Raw genomic sequence first — 19,240 nt, 5'->3', positions numbered from 1 at the left:
CCTGCAGTATGCTCACAGTGCTACTCCAGCTGTGTTGACCTGGTGCTCCAGCTGCAAGAGAGCAGATAGAGTTGGGCAGGGCAGCCAAGAGACAGCAGTGGTTGACTGGCTGTCTAGCAGTGGTGGCTCTCTGCTGCCCACTGTGGTTTGGCCACTCCTGATGCCAACTCAGCAGCCACTTCAAAACCCAAGCTCCAGCTGACACTGCTGAGCCTGAAAGTGTATGCAACAGGGAGAGAAACAGCTGTGGGGATGAGGAGAGGTTGTATTGCAAGAGGTACAAGAAATATGAAGGGCATCCCTGTGAGGAAGTAGGTAGCAGCCATATGCTGTCTGTCCAAAGGCCTTTGATGTATACACTCATCAGTATGTTTGACATTTTGGCCTCTGTACAAGAGTAGGTTGGTTTTCTCTAAATTTCCATACCCGTGCCCAGTACTAACAGATAAACTGCCATACTTCAATAGCCTACAGTGAAAGGAAGTCAGAGTGAAGAGAAGCTCGGAACGAAGGATGTTCTCTCTGTTCTTCTTCTATTCTTTCTTCTTTCTTCTCTTCTATTTAAAGGTGCAATACATACTGACAGTATCACAGTTCTCATGTTGGTGTCTTCTGCAGGACAGCAGCATGAAAATATTTGACAAAGACTGAACTGCCTGGAAGACATTGTTGCCCTATTTCAGTTAACATTCATGAACATTAAGTACTCAAACAGCAGAACGCTTCCTTACAGATTCAAAATGTGTAAAGTGAGCCTTGTAACATTGTTAATATTTACCACTATGGTCAATGGATATAAATAGGATTTTTCTACTAATAAGATACAGTTTCTAAAAATCTAACACCAACCTTCTCTTCTGTCCCCCAGCAAAAGAGCTTCCCAAAGCAAAGAGCTTGAGTCCTTCCCTCCCACAGCAAAATTCAAATATCCTCTTCCTGACAGTAGCTGCAATTTTGTTACAATTACACAATGAGTTCAAAGCCAAGAGGGATAGGAATTTTATTTCCAAACTTCAAAGAGATTAATACAAACAATAGAAAGTAGACAAAATTAAAAAGCTATTAAAAAAAAGTTGTTCTTGTAAAAGTGCTCTATCAAAAAATTGAAGACAAATGACCAAACACATTTTAGTAAATTCCGTGTATTGCAAACTGTGGCAACAACGCATGCAATTATCTTTGGGTGTTCACAGATTCTTAGTGTCTGTGTGGTAACATTTTAAATATGTGAAGAAAGTTTCACCACAGCAGTACTGTTACAAATACAAAGCAGAAGGCATTTACTGACTAGAAGTGTTGCAAAAAACATGCTTTGGGAATCAAGCCTCTGCTACATATTGTGTTCAGCAGTTACTAAAATGTGTCATTTATGCACTGAGATGCCCTTGAAAAAAAATTAACGTTGGTTCCAGGTCTTGCTAATGGAATCAAATTGTCATCTAACAACATTACTTCAGCACTAGCAGCATCTAGCTTTATACTTTAATTATTCATTTTTGGGTTGCTTAATTTTGGAAAAAAATCCCCGTGAATAGTTTTTGCTATTATTCTGGTGTTACGGTTTATCAAGATATGGTTAAAAATTCACAAGTTTTTCATTTCTAAAATGTAAACTTCTCAAGTAATATTTGTATAGTTAGCATAGTGTAGTAAAAAAGGTGATGATTATGAAAAGAGTAAGAGTTACATTAAAAAAACTTCAAGAACATTAAGAAAATATAGTGGAATAGGGATTCACAACAGCACACAGATATCTAGGATGCTGTATTAGCCACATAAAAGACAGAGACTTTTCTTGTGAAGGAAAGGCAGTTGTTATTCATGTCATGCTTGAAGGCAATTCTCCAATGACCTTCCCTAAAAGAAGAAAAAAAAAATACTTATTAAATGCCGTCTTCTTAAGCTGATAGATGTAATTACTCTTACAAATTATAACAGAAAAGTGCAACTCCTTTGCACTGAGAAAAACCTAACAATGACTTTTCTTTGCTGGAAGTTGGTATCCTCACAGTATCATTAAATTTTTAACTGGCTTTTTTGCTTTGCTCTGAATTTCTTATGATCCTAAAGTAACACAAGAATAATAAACTAAATATTTGATCTATCAGGAAAAAAAATTACAACCTGGGCTGAGCTATGCATTTTTTAAAGTATTCTGAATTAATCATCAAGTTCTTCTGAGAAAATACTTTGTAATATATATATAATATATCTGTATGATGTGATCACCTCAGAATGTATAGACACACACACATACACACACAGAGACCTCAAAAAAACCCAGAAAGTAGAAAGGCTGCTTAAACAACAGAAGAATATATGCAATGGCCCTTAAAAATTGTATCTTATTTGCATGAAGAATTACAGGTAGCACCCAAGTTAAGAAAATCTGCCTTTGCTTCACCATCTTCAGAATTTTCCAGGAAAGCGTCTCATGCTCAGCTGTTACCTCTCTCTAGGTTCAATCCTGTTTTGTTAAACCTATGTAGCAACAATTGAAGTCATGTTATTAATGAGGCAAAAGCTGAAGTGCAAGCTCAGGAGCAGTTGGCAGGAGCAAGGGAAAGATTTTACAAATACTTTGGGTTCAAACTTAGATTCTGCCCTTAGAGAAAACATTCATTTTTTCTTTAATAGCACTCTCATCAAAAGAACAGACTTCAGTGTTTCTTCCTCTCTCTGTAGATTTTTCAGCTCTTTAGCAGGAGCTATTTTAATTTTTTCTTGTAAGGAGGAGTAACTCCTCTGGAATATCCTTCTTACACATTCCTGTGTCAAGCAAAAGAAGTCGGTTTTCCAAGTTATGGTGTGGTTCTGCCCAAGAGTACTATCATGTATGGCCTTTTTTTCTCCTATTGCAATCACTGATAGCCCTTGTGCAAATGGGAGAGGCCAGACTGGGAATCGTGGAACTGGACTCCAAAGATTTGCAAATGTTGGTCAGCCACCCACCCACCTACTCTGCAGGTGTTACAGGGGTATAGGCAAGGCAGAGCACTAAGGCAGAGTTCAGGGAGTAGCTCATCTTTTAGATCTGTGCTGAAAAAGGTTACAAAGGATGTGATTACAGTTTGCCTCAGCTCCTCTCTGCTTCCACTGTTTTTGGTGCTGTACCAGCAGTAAGAACTGGAAGAGCCTAAGGACAGACACAGCAAAATGATCTGCAATATGACATTAAAAGCCTAAATGTATTCTAATGTGATTCTTTCTTAAGCTGTGGGCTAGTCATTAGAATATTAAAAATTGCCACAGTTTTGTCTTACTTCTCCAAGCTGGGTGTGTGACTGTCTAGTGTTGGCTATGTCAAACACAGCTGTGTGTCTTAGACAATTTTAATTAGTTTGGATGCTGCTAATTACCTTAATGCTGCACAAACACAAAGACACAACTATCCCAACAAAAAACAACTCATGCAGAAAACACCTCTACAAAGAGGTGTAGAAAAGAGACATGTGTCAACTGCTACACCTAAAAAACCCAGAAAACCATTTACAGAGCTAGCAGAGAAACGATGAACACTCAAGCAAGAACTCAACACCTAAACAATTATCACTGTGTGTTTTTGTTCCTCCAAGGGCTTGAGTTTCAAATTAGAGTGGTTGTCATGGCATCTCTGACTTTATTACCTGATTTCAGAGCAGAGCACAGGATCGGGGTTCTCGGAAGGGATTGCTCCCTGCAGGAACCCCAACAAGCAAGGCATCTTTGCAGGCATTTTGCATACAGTACTGCTGGAGTTCTGCAGCTGCCTGAGAGACCTGAAAAGGAAAAAAAAAAAAAATTCCAGAGAGGAAACTAATTCATTCACAAGCATCTATTAAGCATTTCCTCTTCAAATGCTATTATCAAAGGGAGCTGGAGTGCAGCCAAATCACCTCTTAGATTCTATTCTAGAACACCAAGTAAACCAGCACAGAAGCACAATTTACAAAGCTCTGATGAAGCACACGTGAAATACTATGCTAGTGATATGCCAGAAGAGTGTTGAGGACTGAGGTGCTAGTGTGGTGCAATTTCTTCTCATTAAAATGCTAAGACCCATGACCATTTTGCAATCTACTGTGGTGTTTGGAAGTTTATAATTGAACACGTATATCCTCTAATAATTTATTAAAAGGATTTTCATTCCAAACTTTTAAACAACACAGAGTGTAACAAGGAGTTAAAGCAAAAAGATGAGGATGAAAAGCTTTTGAAGTCCAAATTGCCATCTTTGAGCAGTGAAGTGAGAACTTCAAATCCACACTCTGGCCCCCTAAAAGAAGAGCCCAGAGATGCAGAATAAGCCCAGGATCCCAAAGGCAAAAAGCCTTCAGCACTGAACTCCCCTGCTCTCCTTGTGGATGGCAAGTAAGTTGTGCCTACATTTTTAAAGAAAAATGTAGAGGAATTTCCAGTTTCCCAGACATGCGTTAGGAACAGCTGCAGGAAACTGTCAAAACCCATGCTGTCTGATACATATTTTATAAAAGGAAATACTAAATATATTGATGGAACTACAAGTTCACCTCTGACCTCAACTCAGCATTTGTTGTAGGATTCTTGAAATACTGACTTCTCTTCTCACACAGCTCTGTGGTGTTGCCAAAGCAATAACCACGATGACCACCCACACTTCCTAGCCTCCTGTATAAAGGAACCACCCCAAACACCCAGTGGAATTTTGTTTCTGGGCTATCCAATCTAACAGCATCTGGATACACATGGGAAATCTGGCCTAGCACATGCTTTCGTTTGCTATTTTGCTGCTCTTCTGCTCACTGTCTTCCAACTCTTCTCCAGGTAACTCATCCCAGTAACTGCCTGAATTTACCCAGTGACTGTTGGCACTTCAGGGACCTGTTATGAGCAGCTTTTTTCCCTCAGCCTCCCAGGTTCTCTTGAGCAGAGTACAGGGAGAAGCATCTGCAGCAAGGATTCCTGCTAAGTCAGCAGGCTTTGTCATGCTGTCCTTTCCTGAGGAGAAGCCCTTTCTGGAGGCAATAGAGTCTCCTGCCTTGCCCAGTTCCTCAGATCCCCTGCAGCATGAGCACCTGCTCCTGGTGGTGCCTGTGCACCACGTGGCTATCAGGCAGAGATGCCACTAGCCAACACTGGTCAGGCCAAGGCCATGTGGGGCTTTCTCCTTTTGAGAGTTAGCAGTGCCCACAGCACTTCCTTGTACTTTGTCGCCAAACCCTCCAACACATACTGAACTATGTATATCCTGGTACATCCCCAAAAATTACAAACCAGAATTGGCTACTCTTAGTCCTAGCTATGCCACGTAACACTCTTCTTTTCTCCTGTTCACACAGAAAGTTTCTGCAGTATTTCACCACATGATAAACATACTCACTTCAGCAACCTCCTGCATGCAAGATGTGTATGGGCACTTCTTTCCTACTCAGTTTCCTCTTTCTGAAAATATTGTTCCTGTCTGCTTCTTTAGCCAGCAGGGTAAACAAAATCACCATTGAAACTTGGCAGTATAGAATGGACTTTTAAAAATCCTTTCATAACCAGCTTCCGTCTGGAAATGCATTGTCTATTCAAGGTAGCTGAAACAATGTTTTCTCCCATTTCAGTGTCTGCTAAAACAGAACCAAGTGGTTCTTCATCAGTTGCATATATTTAATGTTATTTTTATACTCTATATGTAGAAACCCAGATGACACAATTTATACACACAATTAATGACACACTTTTAATCGTGTGTCATTTCAAAGCCATGAACAGGCTCCTAGAACAGCAGACCTGGAAAGAGACTGCTTGTGAACAGGGATACGAGAAACATGAGTCTGAGGTCCATTAGGGACAAGCCTCCTGGATTACGAAAGAAACCTGAAAAAAAAACCCCATGTAGCATTGAGAAGTCCAGCTCCAGAATATGTTTCTGCCACAAAGTAACACCTCTGAACTACAAACTATGTATTTTGAAGCCACTCCCCACCCACAAAAAAATAGTGAGGAGGAGAGTATTTTGAGTTTACGACTCAAAATGAGCAGGATCAGAGATCCAGGCACCAACAGTAACTGGTTCGGGGTTTGACAACTCTTCTTGCCTCAAGAGCCTACGTTTTTACTCTGAAACATGCTGTTTTTCGCATACTCCCACACCTTATTCCGGGGATAAACACAGTCACTTTTAGTGAAACAAGCATCTGCTGATTCTGTTTTGCTAATAAAATGTAGTAACATGAACAAATTGATTAGGATTATACCCAAAAGCCAGGGTGATTTCACCTTGCAACGAACCCTCCAAATTTTCACCAGCTCAGGATAGCAGTAGTGGGAACAAGTATTTTGAATTATTTTAGAATCAATTAGCTAAGTTCCTGCAGCTAAATGTGTTGGCACTGTCGTCAGACTGAGGAAGCTGGCCAGAGAAAAATGGCGAATGCAAGGAGAGAGACGAGGAAAGTGCAGGATATGAATTAATTTCACCTCCATCCCTTCACAGACTATTCTGGATTTTGTGCGTGGTGATGAACCCCCCCCCTCCCCCCCCCCACACCTGCCGGAGATGAGAGCGGTCTCGGTCAGGTCACCAAACCTGAGGAGCTGGCAGACGACAGAACTGCCTCATCGCGCTGCCTTTGTCTGGAAATGTGCAAGCAGCAGAAGATTCATGCATGCGTAGCAAATCGTCTGCCGTCCCCAAGCGCGCCAGCGGGTACCACCCCGCACCGCCTCCCCCCGCAGATCCTGCCAGCGCTCCCAAGAGGGGGGCGTCGGACTGGCTCCGCTGCGAGGAACTACTCCCGATTATCCGCTTGCTGGAGCGGAACTAACGAGGAGCTGCTGTATAATTTATCACGGCTCCTTCCCCCAGCGGACGGCACTCCCTCCCATCGCGCCCGTGCGGCCGGGGCTCGAAGCCCGCCGGGCACACGCTCCCTCGTCCCCTTCCTTCCCAGGGCGGAGGGAAAGGCAGGAGCGGCTCCTCTCTCCCGCGGCACCCTGCACCTCCCCCGGTCCGGGGGTCCCGCACCCCGCTCCCCTGCTCACCTTGATCCTCTCCACGGCCGCCTCCAGCTTCAGCTGCTCCACCAGCCGCTGCATGGTGCTCAGGCTGCCGCCCGACGACATAGCGAAGCGGCGGGGAGGACGGAGGGGATGGAGTGGACAGGCAGCTCGGTACCGGCGGGCTAGGCTAGGCTGGGCTGGGCTGGGCTGGGCTGGGCTGGGCTGGGTTTTCTCCGCCCTGGGGAGGGCCGGAGCCGGGGCCGCTCCGCCCCAGCCCCCCGGCACCGCCCCGGCTCTCGCCGGACCCGCCGCCTGCAGCGCCTTGCAGCGGCTCCGCCGGCCGGAAACCTGCTGGTCACAGCGCGGCCTGGAAAAATAACGGGGGAAAAAGGAAGCGAAAAATTTAATGGGAAAGGGGTGGGTGGGGGGAAGAGGGGGAAATGGGGGGGAAAAAAGGAAAGAAGAAAAAAATAGAAAAAGAAAAGACGAAAAAGCGGAGAACTGGAGAGAAAAAGGTAAAAGAGGGGGAAAGGGAGAAAGGAAGTCGGGGAAAAAAGGGGGAGAAGAAGAGGGGAAAGGGAATTCACAGAGTCACAGAATAGTTTAGATCGTAAAGGACTTAAAATACGGCCTAGTTCTAGCCCTACCGCTATGGGCAAGGATGCCACCAATACATCAGGTTGCTCAGAGCCCTGTCTAACTTGGTCTTGAACACTGACAAAGATGGAGTTCTAAACATGTCTTCTGCCCACAGGCAGCTGTTAGGTTCCAGCTGGCAACTGCTGTCAGTGTTGGTGCATCTCCTCTCTCCCCACCCAGCGCTGTTCACCAGCATTTCAGGAGAGACCATAAATAAGTTCCCTCTTTTTGGCAGGGATTTGCCAGGTGTAAGTTTGCTGACTTGTTTAAAAGTTGTTGGGATGAAGCTTATATCCTAAAATGGTTGGTCAGAACATAAGACTGAATAACCAGGAGTTCGCTCCCAGCCAGAATGGGTTTGTGGAAGGCAGGTCCTGCCTGACCAACCAAATGCCTTTCTATAGCAAGGTGACACAACTAGAGAACGACAGAAGGCTGTGGATATTGTCTACCCAGACTTCAGCAAATTCTTTGACATCATCTCCCGCAGCATTCTCCTGGAGAAAATGCCAGCTCATGGTGTTTAGGAGTGAACTCTGCTGGGTAAGGAACTGACTGGATGGCTGGGGCCAAAAAATTGTGGTGAATGAAGTTGAATTCAGCTGGTGGTGTTCGCCAGGAGTCAGTATTTGGGCCAGACCTGTTTAATGTCTTCATCAACTACTGGGATGAGAGGATAAAGTCCACAATCAGCAAGTTCACAGATGACACCAAGTTGAATGTGAGTTGATTTGCAGGGCAGGAAGGCTCTGCAGAGGGATCAGGACAGCCAGGATCAATGCACTGAAGCCAACTGTGTGAGGTTCCACATGACCAAGTGCTGAGTGCTGCCTTTGGGACACAACACCCCAGACAGTGCTATAGGCTAGAACACAGTGGCTGGAAAGCTGCTTGGCAGAAAAGGACCTGGGGGTGTTGGTCAACAACATCTGAACATGGCCCAGCATGAGCCCTGGTAGCCAAGAAGGGCAATGGCATCCTGATCTATATTGGTAATAGTGTGGCAGCAGGACTAGGAAAGTGATTGTCCCTCTGTATCTGTCAATGGTGAGGCCTCACCACATGTCATGTGCCCAGTTCTGGGCCCCTCACTACAAGGAAACTACACTACAAGAAAATTGGGGTGCTGGTATTGCCAGATTTTTGGAACTCAGACATTTTAAGAACACAGACAAACATTTAAGTTTAGAAAGGAGATATTGCTTATTATACAGAAGGTACAAGGTGGAAGTTTTCCTACAAATCAAGCACACCAAGGAGTGAAAACCGAGAGAATTTATACTCAAAACTTTACATAAACACACCTATCTAGTACCTAGTTACCACTGCCTCATGCATAATCATTTAGTTTGTGCAGCCTTATTACAGGTCACTGTGCCTGCATGGGCCTCTTTGGGGGACTCCAGTGGTCACTCTTGGTCATTTGGGGAGGTGTTCCCAACAGAGGCTTGAGCAAAGTTAGGTCCAACAGAAAAATGGTTTTAATGGTCTTTTCCAACTTTAATGATTCTATTATTCTGTAGGGACAACCAGGCATACTCAGACCCTCAGCACGGTCATGAAAAAGATACACTGAATCTTCTCCAAGATCCTAATACCTCACAACCCTTCTCCCCATAATGATCTCACCACTACCCAGTACCAACAATAATTGCTCATGTAGACATTTCTCTCTCAAGTAAATTCAACCTACACTGACTATACTAGACTTACTATTGTAACTCTCAGCAGTCTCTGAAAATTTATGCCCAGAAGACAGACATAATGTAGAACTACCATGATAGTCTAGAAATGTCTAGTAGTCCCTGATAATGAGATGTCACTGCAATGCTGACAGCTTTCTAAAGACACTTGAGTTTTTTCTATCCTTTGTCACAGGAATGTGACTGCAATGTTTCTGCCCAGCAAACTTTTGCTGCGTTCTATGAACTTATGTCTGCATCTGATTATTTTCAAAGGGGTAGCTTGTACAGAGAAGAGAAAACTCCAAAATGAGCCAAAATAGCTCATTTCCAACAGGTTGTATATGTTTGACTTCTACATCCACTTGGTATCAAACCAGAAGGGTTACGGAGATAGAACACCATTACCACTGAAAGATACAGCTCTGTCCTCTGCCAGGACTGCACCTCCATTGCATTGATTTTCACTGTACTATCAGGTCATGAAATTAGTCTTGATTATAAGGAAGGTAGACAACAAGGGAAAACATAAACGTGTTCCAGTTTCATATTTGCATAACCCAAATATTTGTCTTGGAAAAGGACAGAGCAAAAGGAGGCAGAAGGACAAGAGCAGTTGAGCTATTAGCCTGTGAAATGCATACACAGGTTTAGATCCACTGTATTCGTGCTTACCTTCATTCACTGTTTCTACCACTTATTCTTCACTCTTCCACCCTTGCAGGAGACTGACTGTTATTTTGGGGGATGAAGCAGCAACACACCAAAGCTGTGATCTCTCACTTCATAAGCACCTTTGCAGTGTTCCTAAGATTACTTCAGGAAAGCAAGCACAGCTTTTTCTGTACACCTTCTTTAACAATTTTTAGATTTTAATTGATAATTAGATTCAAAATTAATTAAGTTCATTGCTGCTTTATATCCAACAGAGATGAAGGAACAATCTATCAGATCCTCTTCAATTTTACTACTGTGTACAGAGAGCATAATATTTCTATCATGCTCTTCTGGTTTCAGCTGGAATATAGTTAATTTCTTCTCAGTAGCTGCTACTGTGTTGTGCCTTGGATGGGAAGGGTGTAGATAACATACTGATGTTTTGGTAAGTCTTGTTTATCTGAAGTCTAGGCCTTTTTGTTCTCTCATTTTCTCATGCTTTCCCAAACTTGGAGGGAGCATAGGAGAGACAGGTGACTGCAATTGATCAAAGGGGTATTCCATATCACAGAATGTCGTGCCCAGTACCTAAACTGGGGAAGCCACAAATCTGTATTTGAAAAGGGGAGTCTGGCATCAGTCAGAGTTACATGAGCAATTGTACTATGCATCACTTGCTTTTTTTTCCTTTTTGTTATCGTTACATTTTTTTACTTTCTTTTCAATTATCAAATTGTTTTTTTCTCAACCTATACATTTTAATTCAATTCTCCTTCTCACTACTCCAAACTGTCCAGCTTTCAGGCAAATATCTGGATAATGCTCTCAGTTATTTACCTAACCTTAAAGAAGACTTGAACCATTTGCAACAACATGCTGGCTCCTAGTAAAAAGACCAGTTGGGTTTCAAATGTCGTCAAAGATCTTAAAAATTCTTGACTACCGTAATCAGCCTGGAGGGCAAGGAAGGATAAAAGGAGAAGGAGAAAAAAAAAAGGATGTGTCACCCCCATAGGTTGTTTCTCTGAGGAGAAAAATACAAAGATTATTAATCATTCACAGTAAAGAACTCCCAAAGTACCAAGGTGCCTGCAATGCTGAATACATACACGGGATTAGCACCATGCCCACCAACACTGTCCATCATAGTCCCATCTGTTGGAGGTTGAGTGTTTTTCTATTACAGTGTCAATTTTTCCCATTATCATACCAATGGAGCTGGCTGGGTTACACCCAGGATCTCTGATGACTCCAGACAAAAGGGGTTGGTGGCAGCAGCTCCCAAACGGGCCTCTCGGGCTTCCAGAGGGGACTTGTGTTTCCAGCGAACTTGGAGCAGGACGCCCCATCTGCAGCCCCACGCAGTGGAACACAGGAGAGCCAGACCCTCTGTGATCACCTGCCCTGCATCTGCCCCGTTCCAGCCTCCTGCCTCTGTGGACACAGCTGATCACCCGGACACACACGGTGAGCGAGGAGCCGCCGCTCCAGCCCTTTCCCACCCAAGATCGGCGTGGCTGCTGCCTCCCCCCTCCCGCCTGTGCTCCCGTCTGCCCTTGGCAGCTCCGGGCTGGGACTAAGCACAGAAATAGCATGCTTGCATCTAAAGGGACTGACACCGAGTTATCTATTCTGTTCTGTTAGCAATTTTAACAACTGCTGTTGTTTCTGCTTGTACAGTTAGATATATTAGTAAAAGAGCTGTTATTCCCACCCCCTTATCTCTGCCTCAGAGTCCTTGATTCAAACAATTATAATACTTGGGGAGAGTGGAATTGAAGTCTCTATTTCAAAGGGAAATTTCTGCCCTTACTGGCAGACACCTGTCCTTTCAAACCAGGACAGATTTTGGTGATCCAGACGTGGGACAGAGGGCACTGAGTTGAGAGTTAATACAGGAATAACAGCTCTCTTAAGTGGCAACATGTTGTCTGGTTCAATCTGGTTTGGGCTCCATGTGGTCACAGATATCTCATTCCCATTTGCAAGCCCTTATTTGAATATGGGCCCCCTCACCAAAGTTACTGTAGCTATTATCTGATTCATTTGGTGGATTGATTATATCAGGAATTCATGGGTTTTTAATTTTTTCTGGGAAGTGGTTGCATGGATCTGGAGCTATCGTACTCTAACTGCGTGTTTCTGGGGTTATTTCAGTAATGGTACTTACTGTGAGGTAACGAGTGCAAGGGAAATTTTCTCCCAACCCATCACCCAGTTTTTTGAGGCTACCCCACCGGTTCTCAAGGATTTCAGATCTGCTTTAATTGCTAGTGCTATTATACAGTGTCTGGCATTGCTGATAGGCCTGTTCTACTTAGCATTCAGAAACAAGTGAATATTGGTTCGGACAACAACTCTGATACCTACCCCAAGAAATAGAGATGCTGCCCCAGAACGTGCCTCTGCCCCACGGACTAGGCATGTTGCCCCAGAGCCTAACCCTGCCCCACAGCCCACCGCAGAAATGAGCCACAAAGAGTGGGTAGGGGCTCTAGTGAAGGATATAGGCCAAAGGTTAAAGGAGCATAGCCAGATTTTTAAGAAACACAGCCAGATGATGAAGGAGCACTTTTCTCCAACTGGTGAGAAACCCTCTCCCTGCCCTTAAGAGGGAGAGTCAGATGGTGCTGCAGTGGAACCCATAGATGTTGCATCTGTCCAGGTTCTAGCTGGATCACAGAAGCAGCCACAGCCAGCAGCAGTTGCTCCTGTGGAAACTAGAAAATCTAAGATTAAAATGAGGCACCTAGATAATGGGGATCAGCAAGGAGGGTCCTCACAACCAGCGAGGGAGCCAGAGGTTGAGATTGTCACCAAGTCCCTCTCATACGATAGTCTCCGTAATTGCACGGCGGGGCCGTGAGCCCTTTACAACTTGGTTACTCTGGGTCTGGGACCTTACAGGAACAGGTGTACAATTGGATAGAACTGAGGCCAGGAATTTGGGATCCTTGGCCCAGGATTCAGGTGTGGACCAGATATTCGTAAGGGAGCAAGGCCTCCTTTCCCTCTGGGACCGGCTTTTAATGAGTGTGAGAGAGAAGTTTGTACACAGAGAGAGAATGCAGGAGCACCACCGTAGAATGCGCTGGAAGACCCTTGAGGAAGGGATCCAGCAGCTGAGAGAAACAGCAGTATTAGAGGTACTCTTTGGGAGGGATGGACTGCATGAAAATGACCCTGAGAAGGTCAAGTGCACAGGGCAGATGCTGTGGAATTTGGCAGCCTTGGGGCCATCTCAACATACCACCTACATAGAAATGATTAATGCTGATAACCACCCAGAGACAGTGTGTTCTGTTGCCAACAAACTCAGAAATTTCGAGAGCATGATGAATGGCCCAATGCAGGCCAATGTCTCTGCCGTGGCCAGGGACCTCCAATAGGTCCAAGATAGGATGAGGTATATGAGGGAGGAGAGGAGGGAGGAGATGAGGGAGATGAGGAAGATCAGCGTAGCACCAGTACGAGTCGCAGACCCCCAAATCAGAGCTTCATGCCCCCCAGCTAGGGAGAGAGGGTACACCTCACAAGCTGACCTGTGGTTCTTCCTGCAAGACCATGGGGAAGACATGGGAAAATGGGATGGGAAACCCACTTCTGTCCTGGCAGCATGGGTGTGTCAGCTCAGGGAGGGAAATGTTAACCGAGGGAACCGCACTAAAATGAAGGTAGCCTCAACCTCCCACAAGCAAGGTGCAGGGTATTACAGCAAAGAGGATGATCTGTCAGATCCCCTGGAAGGAACCTCCACTATCTATGCCCAGGAAAGAAATAATAACCAGGGCTAGAGGAGCCCTGCCTCTAGCCAGGGAGAGGCATGGGATGACAGGCTCTATTGGATAGTGTGGATGCAATGGCCTGGCACATCAAAGCCACAGAAACATAAAGTGCTAGTTGATACTGGTTCACAATGCATCCTCATACCATCGGAACATGTGGGGAAGGTACCTGTTTCCATTGTTGAGGTGATGGGGGGATCACAGGAATTCACTTTGCTGGAAGCTGAGATTAGCCTGACAGGGAAGGGGTGGCAGAAACATCCAATTGTAACTGGCCCAGGGGCACCGCGCATTCTAGGCATAGACTTCCTCAGGAACGGCTACTACAAAGATCCAAACGGGTTCAGGTGGGCTTTTGGAATAGCTGCTGTAGCGACAGAGAGCATTAAGCAGTTGAACACCTTGCCTGGACTGTCAGAAAACCCCTCTGCAGTAGGACTCCTGAAAGTGACAGAGCAACAGGTGCCAATTGCCACCATGACAGTACACCACCAGCAGTACCAGATAAATCGAGATGCTGTGATCCCCATCCACAAGATGACCGGTGAGCTGGAGAGCCAAGGGGTGGTCAGCAAGAGCCACTCACTCTTCAACAGTCCTATTTGACCTGTGCAGAAATCTGATGGAGAATGGAGACTGACTGTGGACTATCGGGCATTGAATGAAATGACTCCACCGCTGAGTGCTGCCATGCCAGACATGCTGGAGCTCCAGTATGAGCTGGAGTCCAAGGCAGCAAGGTGGTATGCCACCACTGACATTGCAAATGCATTCTTCTCCATTCCTTTGGCAGCAGAGTGCAGGCCTCAGTTTGATTTCACCTGGAGGGGCGTGCAGTACACCTGGAACCGACTGCCCCAGGGGTGGAAACACAGCCCCACCATCTGCCACAGACTGATCCAGGCTGCACTGGAGAAGGGTGAGGCTCCAGAACATTTGCAGTACATTGATGATATCATTATGTGGGGGAATACAGCAGTGGAGGTGTTTGAGAAAAGAGAGATCATCCAGATTTTGCTGGGAGCCGGTTTTGCCATTGAAAACAGCAAAGTCAAAGGACCCGCCCGAGAGATCCAGTTCCTGGGAGTGAAGTGGCAGGATGGATGGTGCCAGGTCCCCACTGAGGTCATCAATAAGATCACTGCAATATCTCCACCAACAAGCAAGAAGGAAACACAAGCTTTCCTAGGTGCTATAGGTTTTTGGAGAATGCATATCCCTGAGTACAGACAGATTGTGAGCCCTCTCTACCTGGTCACTTGCAAGAAGAGCGATTTCCACTGGGGCCCCGAATAACAGCAAGCCTTTGCCCAGATCAAACAGGAGATCGCTCTTGTGGTGGCCCTTGGCCCAGTCAGGACAGGACCAGAGGTAAAGAATGTGCTCTACTCTGAAGCTGGGAACCATGGTCTGTCCTGGAGCCTTTGGCAGAAGGTGCCTGGCGAGACCCGAGGCCGACCCCTGGGATTCTGGAGCAGAAGTTCAAAAGGGTCTGAAGCCAATTGCACTTCCACAGAGAAGGAAATCTTGGCTGCCTATGAAGGAGTTCAATCTGCCTCAGAGGTGATTGGCACAGAAGCACAGCTTCTCCTGGCACCCTGACTGCCAGTGCTGGGGTGGATGTTCAAAGGAAAGGTTCCCTCTACTCACCACGCCACCGACGCCACATGGAGCAAGTGGATTGCCCTCATCACGCAGCGCGCCCATATTGGCAACCCGAATCGCCCTGGGATTTTGGAGATAATTACAAACTGGCCAGAAGGTGAAGATTTTGGTCTCGCTTATGAAGAGGAGTAGAAGCAAGTGACCTGGGCTGAAGAAGCTCCACCGTACAACCAGCTGCCAGAAGATGAAGCACACTACGCCCTTTTCACCGACGGTTCCTGCCGCATTGTGGGGATGAACCGGAAGTGGAAAGCTGCCGTATGGAGCCCCACATGACAGGTTGCACAAGCTACCGAAGTAGAAGGTGGATCGAGTCAACTTGCTGAACTCAAAGCTGTTCAGCTGGCCTTGGACATTGCTGAGAGAGAGAAATGGCCAAAGCTCTACCTTTACACAGATTTGTGGATGGTAGCCAATGCTCTGTGGGGTTGGCTGGAAAGGTGGAAAAATGCTGGCTGGCAACGTAGAGGAAATCTAATCTGGGCTGCTGATGAGTGGAAAGACATTGCCACTTGGGTAGAGAAGCTACCCGTGAAAGTCCGTCATGTGGACGCCCATGTTCCCAAGAGTCGGGCTAATGAAGAACACAGGCACAACGAGCAGGTAGATCAGGCTGCACAGATAGAGGTCTCAAAGATAGACTTAGATTGGGAACACAAGGGAGAAGTGTTCCTGGCTCGATGGGTCCACGATGCCTCAGGCCATCAGGGCAGAGACGCCACCGATAAGTGGGCACGAGACCAAGGGGTGGATCTAACCATGGACAGCATCTCTCAGGTTATTCATGACTGTAACACGTGCGCTGCCATCAAACAGGCCAAGCGGGTGAAGCCCCTCTGGTATGGGGGGCCATGGTCCAAATATAAGTATGGAGAGGCCTGGCAGATTGACTATATCACACTGCCTCAGACCCGCCAAGGCAAGCGCTACGTGCTGACCATGGTGGAAGCCACCACTGGATGGTTGGAGACCTACGCTGTGCCCCACGCCACTGCTCGGAACACCATCCTGGGCCTGGAAAAGCAAGTCCTCTGGAGGCATGGCACCCCTGAGAGAATTGAGTCAGACAACAGGACTCATTTTAAAAATAGCCTTATAAACACCTGGGCTAAAGAACATGGCGTCGAGTGGGTGTACCATATTCCCTACCATGCACCAGCAGCTGGGAAAGTTGAACGGTGCAATGGTCTGCTTAAAACCACCTTAAAGGCACTTGGTGGGGGAAATTTCAAGAACTGGGAGATCAATCTACCCAAAGCCACATGGTTAGTGAATACCTGAGATTCCACTAACCAAGCAGGCCCTGCCCAGTCAGAGCCCTTGGGAACACCAGATGGAGATAAGATTCCAGTGGTACACCTGAGAGGCATGTGAGGGAAAACTGTCTGGGTGAACTCTGCCTCCAGCAAAGACAATCCTGTTTGTGGGGTGGTTTTCGCTCAAGGACCAGGTTGCACTTGGTGGGTGATGCAAAAGGATGGAGAGACCCAATGCATACCCCAAGGGGACCTTGTTCTAGGGTGAACTATCTATGATACTGTGCCTGTAACTACATGTATGTATATAATTTAAAGGTTTTAATACGATGTAGCATGTTGGCTACATGGAAAAAATGTGGGGTGGATAATGTTGGGGGTTGAGTGTTTTTCTATTACAGTGTCAATTTAAAGAATTTTTCCCATTGTCATGCCAATGGAGCTGGCTGGGTTACACCCAGGATCTCTGATGACAAAAGGGGTTGGTGGCAGCAGCTCCCAAACGGGCCTCTCGGGCTTCCAGAGGCGACTCGTGTTTCCAGCGAGCTTGGAGCAGGACGCCCCGTCTGCAGCCCCACGCAATGGAACACAGGAGAGCCAGACCCTCTGTGATCACCTGCCCTGCATCTGCCCCGTTCCAGCCTCCTGCCTCTGTGGACACAGCTGATCACCAGGACACAAATGGTGAGTGAGGAGCCGCCCCCTCCAGCCCGTTCCCACCTGAGACTGGCGTGGCTGCTGCCGTCCCCCTCCCACCTGTGCTCCCGTCTGCCCTCGGCAGCTCCGGGCTGGGACTAAGCACCAAGACAGCGTGCTTGCATCTAAAGGGACTGGCACCGAGTTATCTATTCTGTTCTGTTAGCAATTTTAACAACTGCTGTTGTTTCTGCTTGTACAGTTAGATATATTAGTAAAAGAGCTGTTATTCCCACCCCCTTATCTCTGCCTCAGAGTCCTTGATTCAAACAATTATAATACTTGGGGAGAGTGGAATTGAAGTCTCTATTTCAAAGGGAAATTTCTGCCCTTACTGGCAGACACCTGTCCTTTCAAACCAGGACACCATCCTACAAAATGCACCACAGAAATAAAGCACAGCAAGTAAAGTATCACTGGTACAATATTGACAAAATGTGACAAATATGAGAGCAAATAAATCCACATTGTTACCAGCAATTGTTAAACTACTACAATGAATGACTATAACTATTTTCTTTAAACACGTTTTGCTCAGACCTGTCCTTATATCAACCTTTTGGGTCCATGCTCAGGTGCCAAAAGGACTGTTGTGGTTTTAGGCTATGGAATTTGGTGCGGGGCTCTTTCCTGCTCTGAGTTGTTAGGTTCCTACTTGTTGGGCAATCTTCTAAATAATCAAAGCAGCTAATAGTTAAAAAGGTTATTTATTACAAAGCATATCAGTCTCAACAGGCAATAGCAAAAGGCAATAGCAAAAGCAATGGCAAAAGCAGCAGCAATAAGCAAATGGCTAGAAGCAAGTGGCTAAAAGCCACAATGGCTAAAAGCAACAACTCTCTGAATACATACGGTTATATAGGATTTCTCCAACAAGCTAAGATGCAAGCTCAGACCACCATTCTTGAACCTATTAGAATTCTAGTTTCTTAGTCCACATATAGGTTACACATATGACACTACACATACACTCTATCATGTTCTTTCTAAGAAATATAAGCAATATTCTTGCTGTAACTCTATTATGTCTAAGTCCTGTCTACAGCTGTGGACTTGGAGCCTCTACTGATAATATCAGTATTTTTGCAAGCTTCACTAGAACACTGTCTGCTACCATCGTATCTGAGGCCTTTTACTCACTAAAAACATCAGAATTCACTTTAAGACTTATTCAATCCCTGCACTCTGATTTCTATCTGAAGAATTCAGAGAGACCTCTGACTCACTGACTCCAACATTAGGCCAAATGGAAATTAAACACAATGCAACCACTTGCTCAATTCCACCCTCTTTTCTCCACTTTCAACCCAGTGCAATGCAGAGAACATTAACTAAAATTCATATGTTGAGATAAGAACAGTTTAATAATTGAAAATAAAGTGAAATACAATAAAAATGGGAAATAATAATGATAATTAAAATAAAACAAACAGGTGATCTATAGTACAATTATTCACCACCTGCTGACTGATGCCAGATTCCTCCTTCCAGTACCCAGAGTGGTTGCTCTTCCAGATAACTTTCACTTTATATACAAGGCATGATGTTCTCTTGAATGGAATATCCCTTTGCCCAGTTCAGGTCACTTGTCCCAGCTATGCTCCTTCCCAGTTTGGTTTTTTTTGTGTATCTTCTCACTGGCAGAGCATGAGACAAGAAGGGAAAAAAGTCCTTGATTTTGGATAAGCACAATTTAGCAAGAACCAAAACATCAGTGTGTTATCAACACCATTTTCATTCTAAATCCAAAACATAGCACTGTAACAGTTACTGAGAAGAAATTAACTCTGCCCTAGCTGTTGCCAGAACAGCTGAATAGTTAGGAGTGCCAGGGTGTGTGGGATTTTATGAGGAAGTACATAGGGCAGTGGACACCTTCAAGATGTTTGCACCTTACCCCTGAGCAAGGGGT

The 19,240-nt window shown here is 45.5% G+C and overlaps 1 protein-coding gene across 1 annotated transcript; it reads right to left on the bottom strand.

The window, feature by feature from the left end:
• Window positions 1-975: 975 nt before the first annotated feature.
• On the bottom strand, window positions 976-7,160 carry LOC306815054 (guanine nucleotide-binding protein G(I)/G(S)/G(O) subunit gamma-10). The gene is made up of 3 exons (XM_079331658.1): window positions 6,991-7,160; window positions 3,627-3,758; window positions 976-1,857 (listed from the first exon to the last, which is right to left on the bottom strand). Exons 1-2 carry the CDS (start codon window positions 7,069-7,071, stop codon window positions 3,633-3,635), a joined length of 207 nt encoding a protein of 68 aa, XP_079187784.1. The 5' UTR covers window positions 7,072-7,160; the 3' UTR covers window positions 976-1,857; window positions 3,627-3,632.
• Window positions 7,161-19,240: the final 12,080 nt, after the last annotated feature.

Source organism: Erithacus rubecula (genome assembly GCF_903797595.1).
Source record: "Erithacus rubecula genome assembly, contig: SUPER_Z_unloc_6, whole genome shotgun sequence".
NCBI lineage: Eukaryota > Metazoa > Chordata > Aves > Passeriformes > Muscicapidae > Erithacus > Erithacus rubecula.
This window is presented reverse-complemented; position numbering and strand designations above follow the sequence as displayed.

Coding starts and splice junctions, on each gene's coding strand:
- LOC306815054 (XM_079331658.1), bottom strand. CDS start 7,071: ATGTCGTCGGGCGGCAGCCTGAGCACCATGCAGCGGCTGGTGGAGCAG. Junction 3,759..6,990: donor CGGCCGTGGAGAGGATCAAG/GTGAGCAGGGGA, acceptor TTTCCTTTTCAG/GTCTCTCAGGCAGCTGCAGA.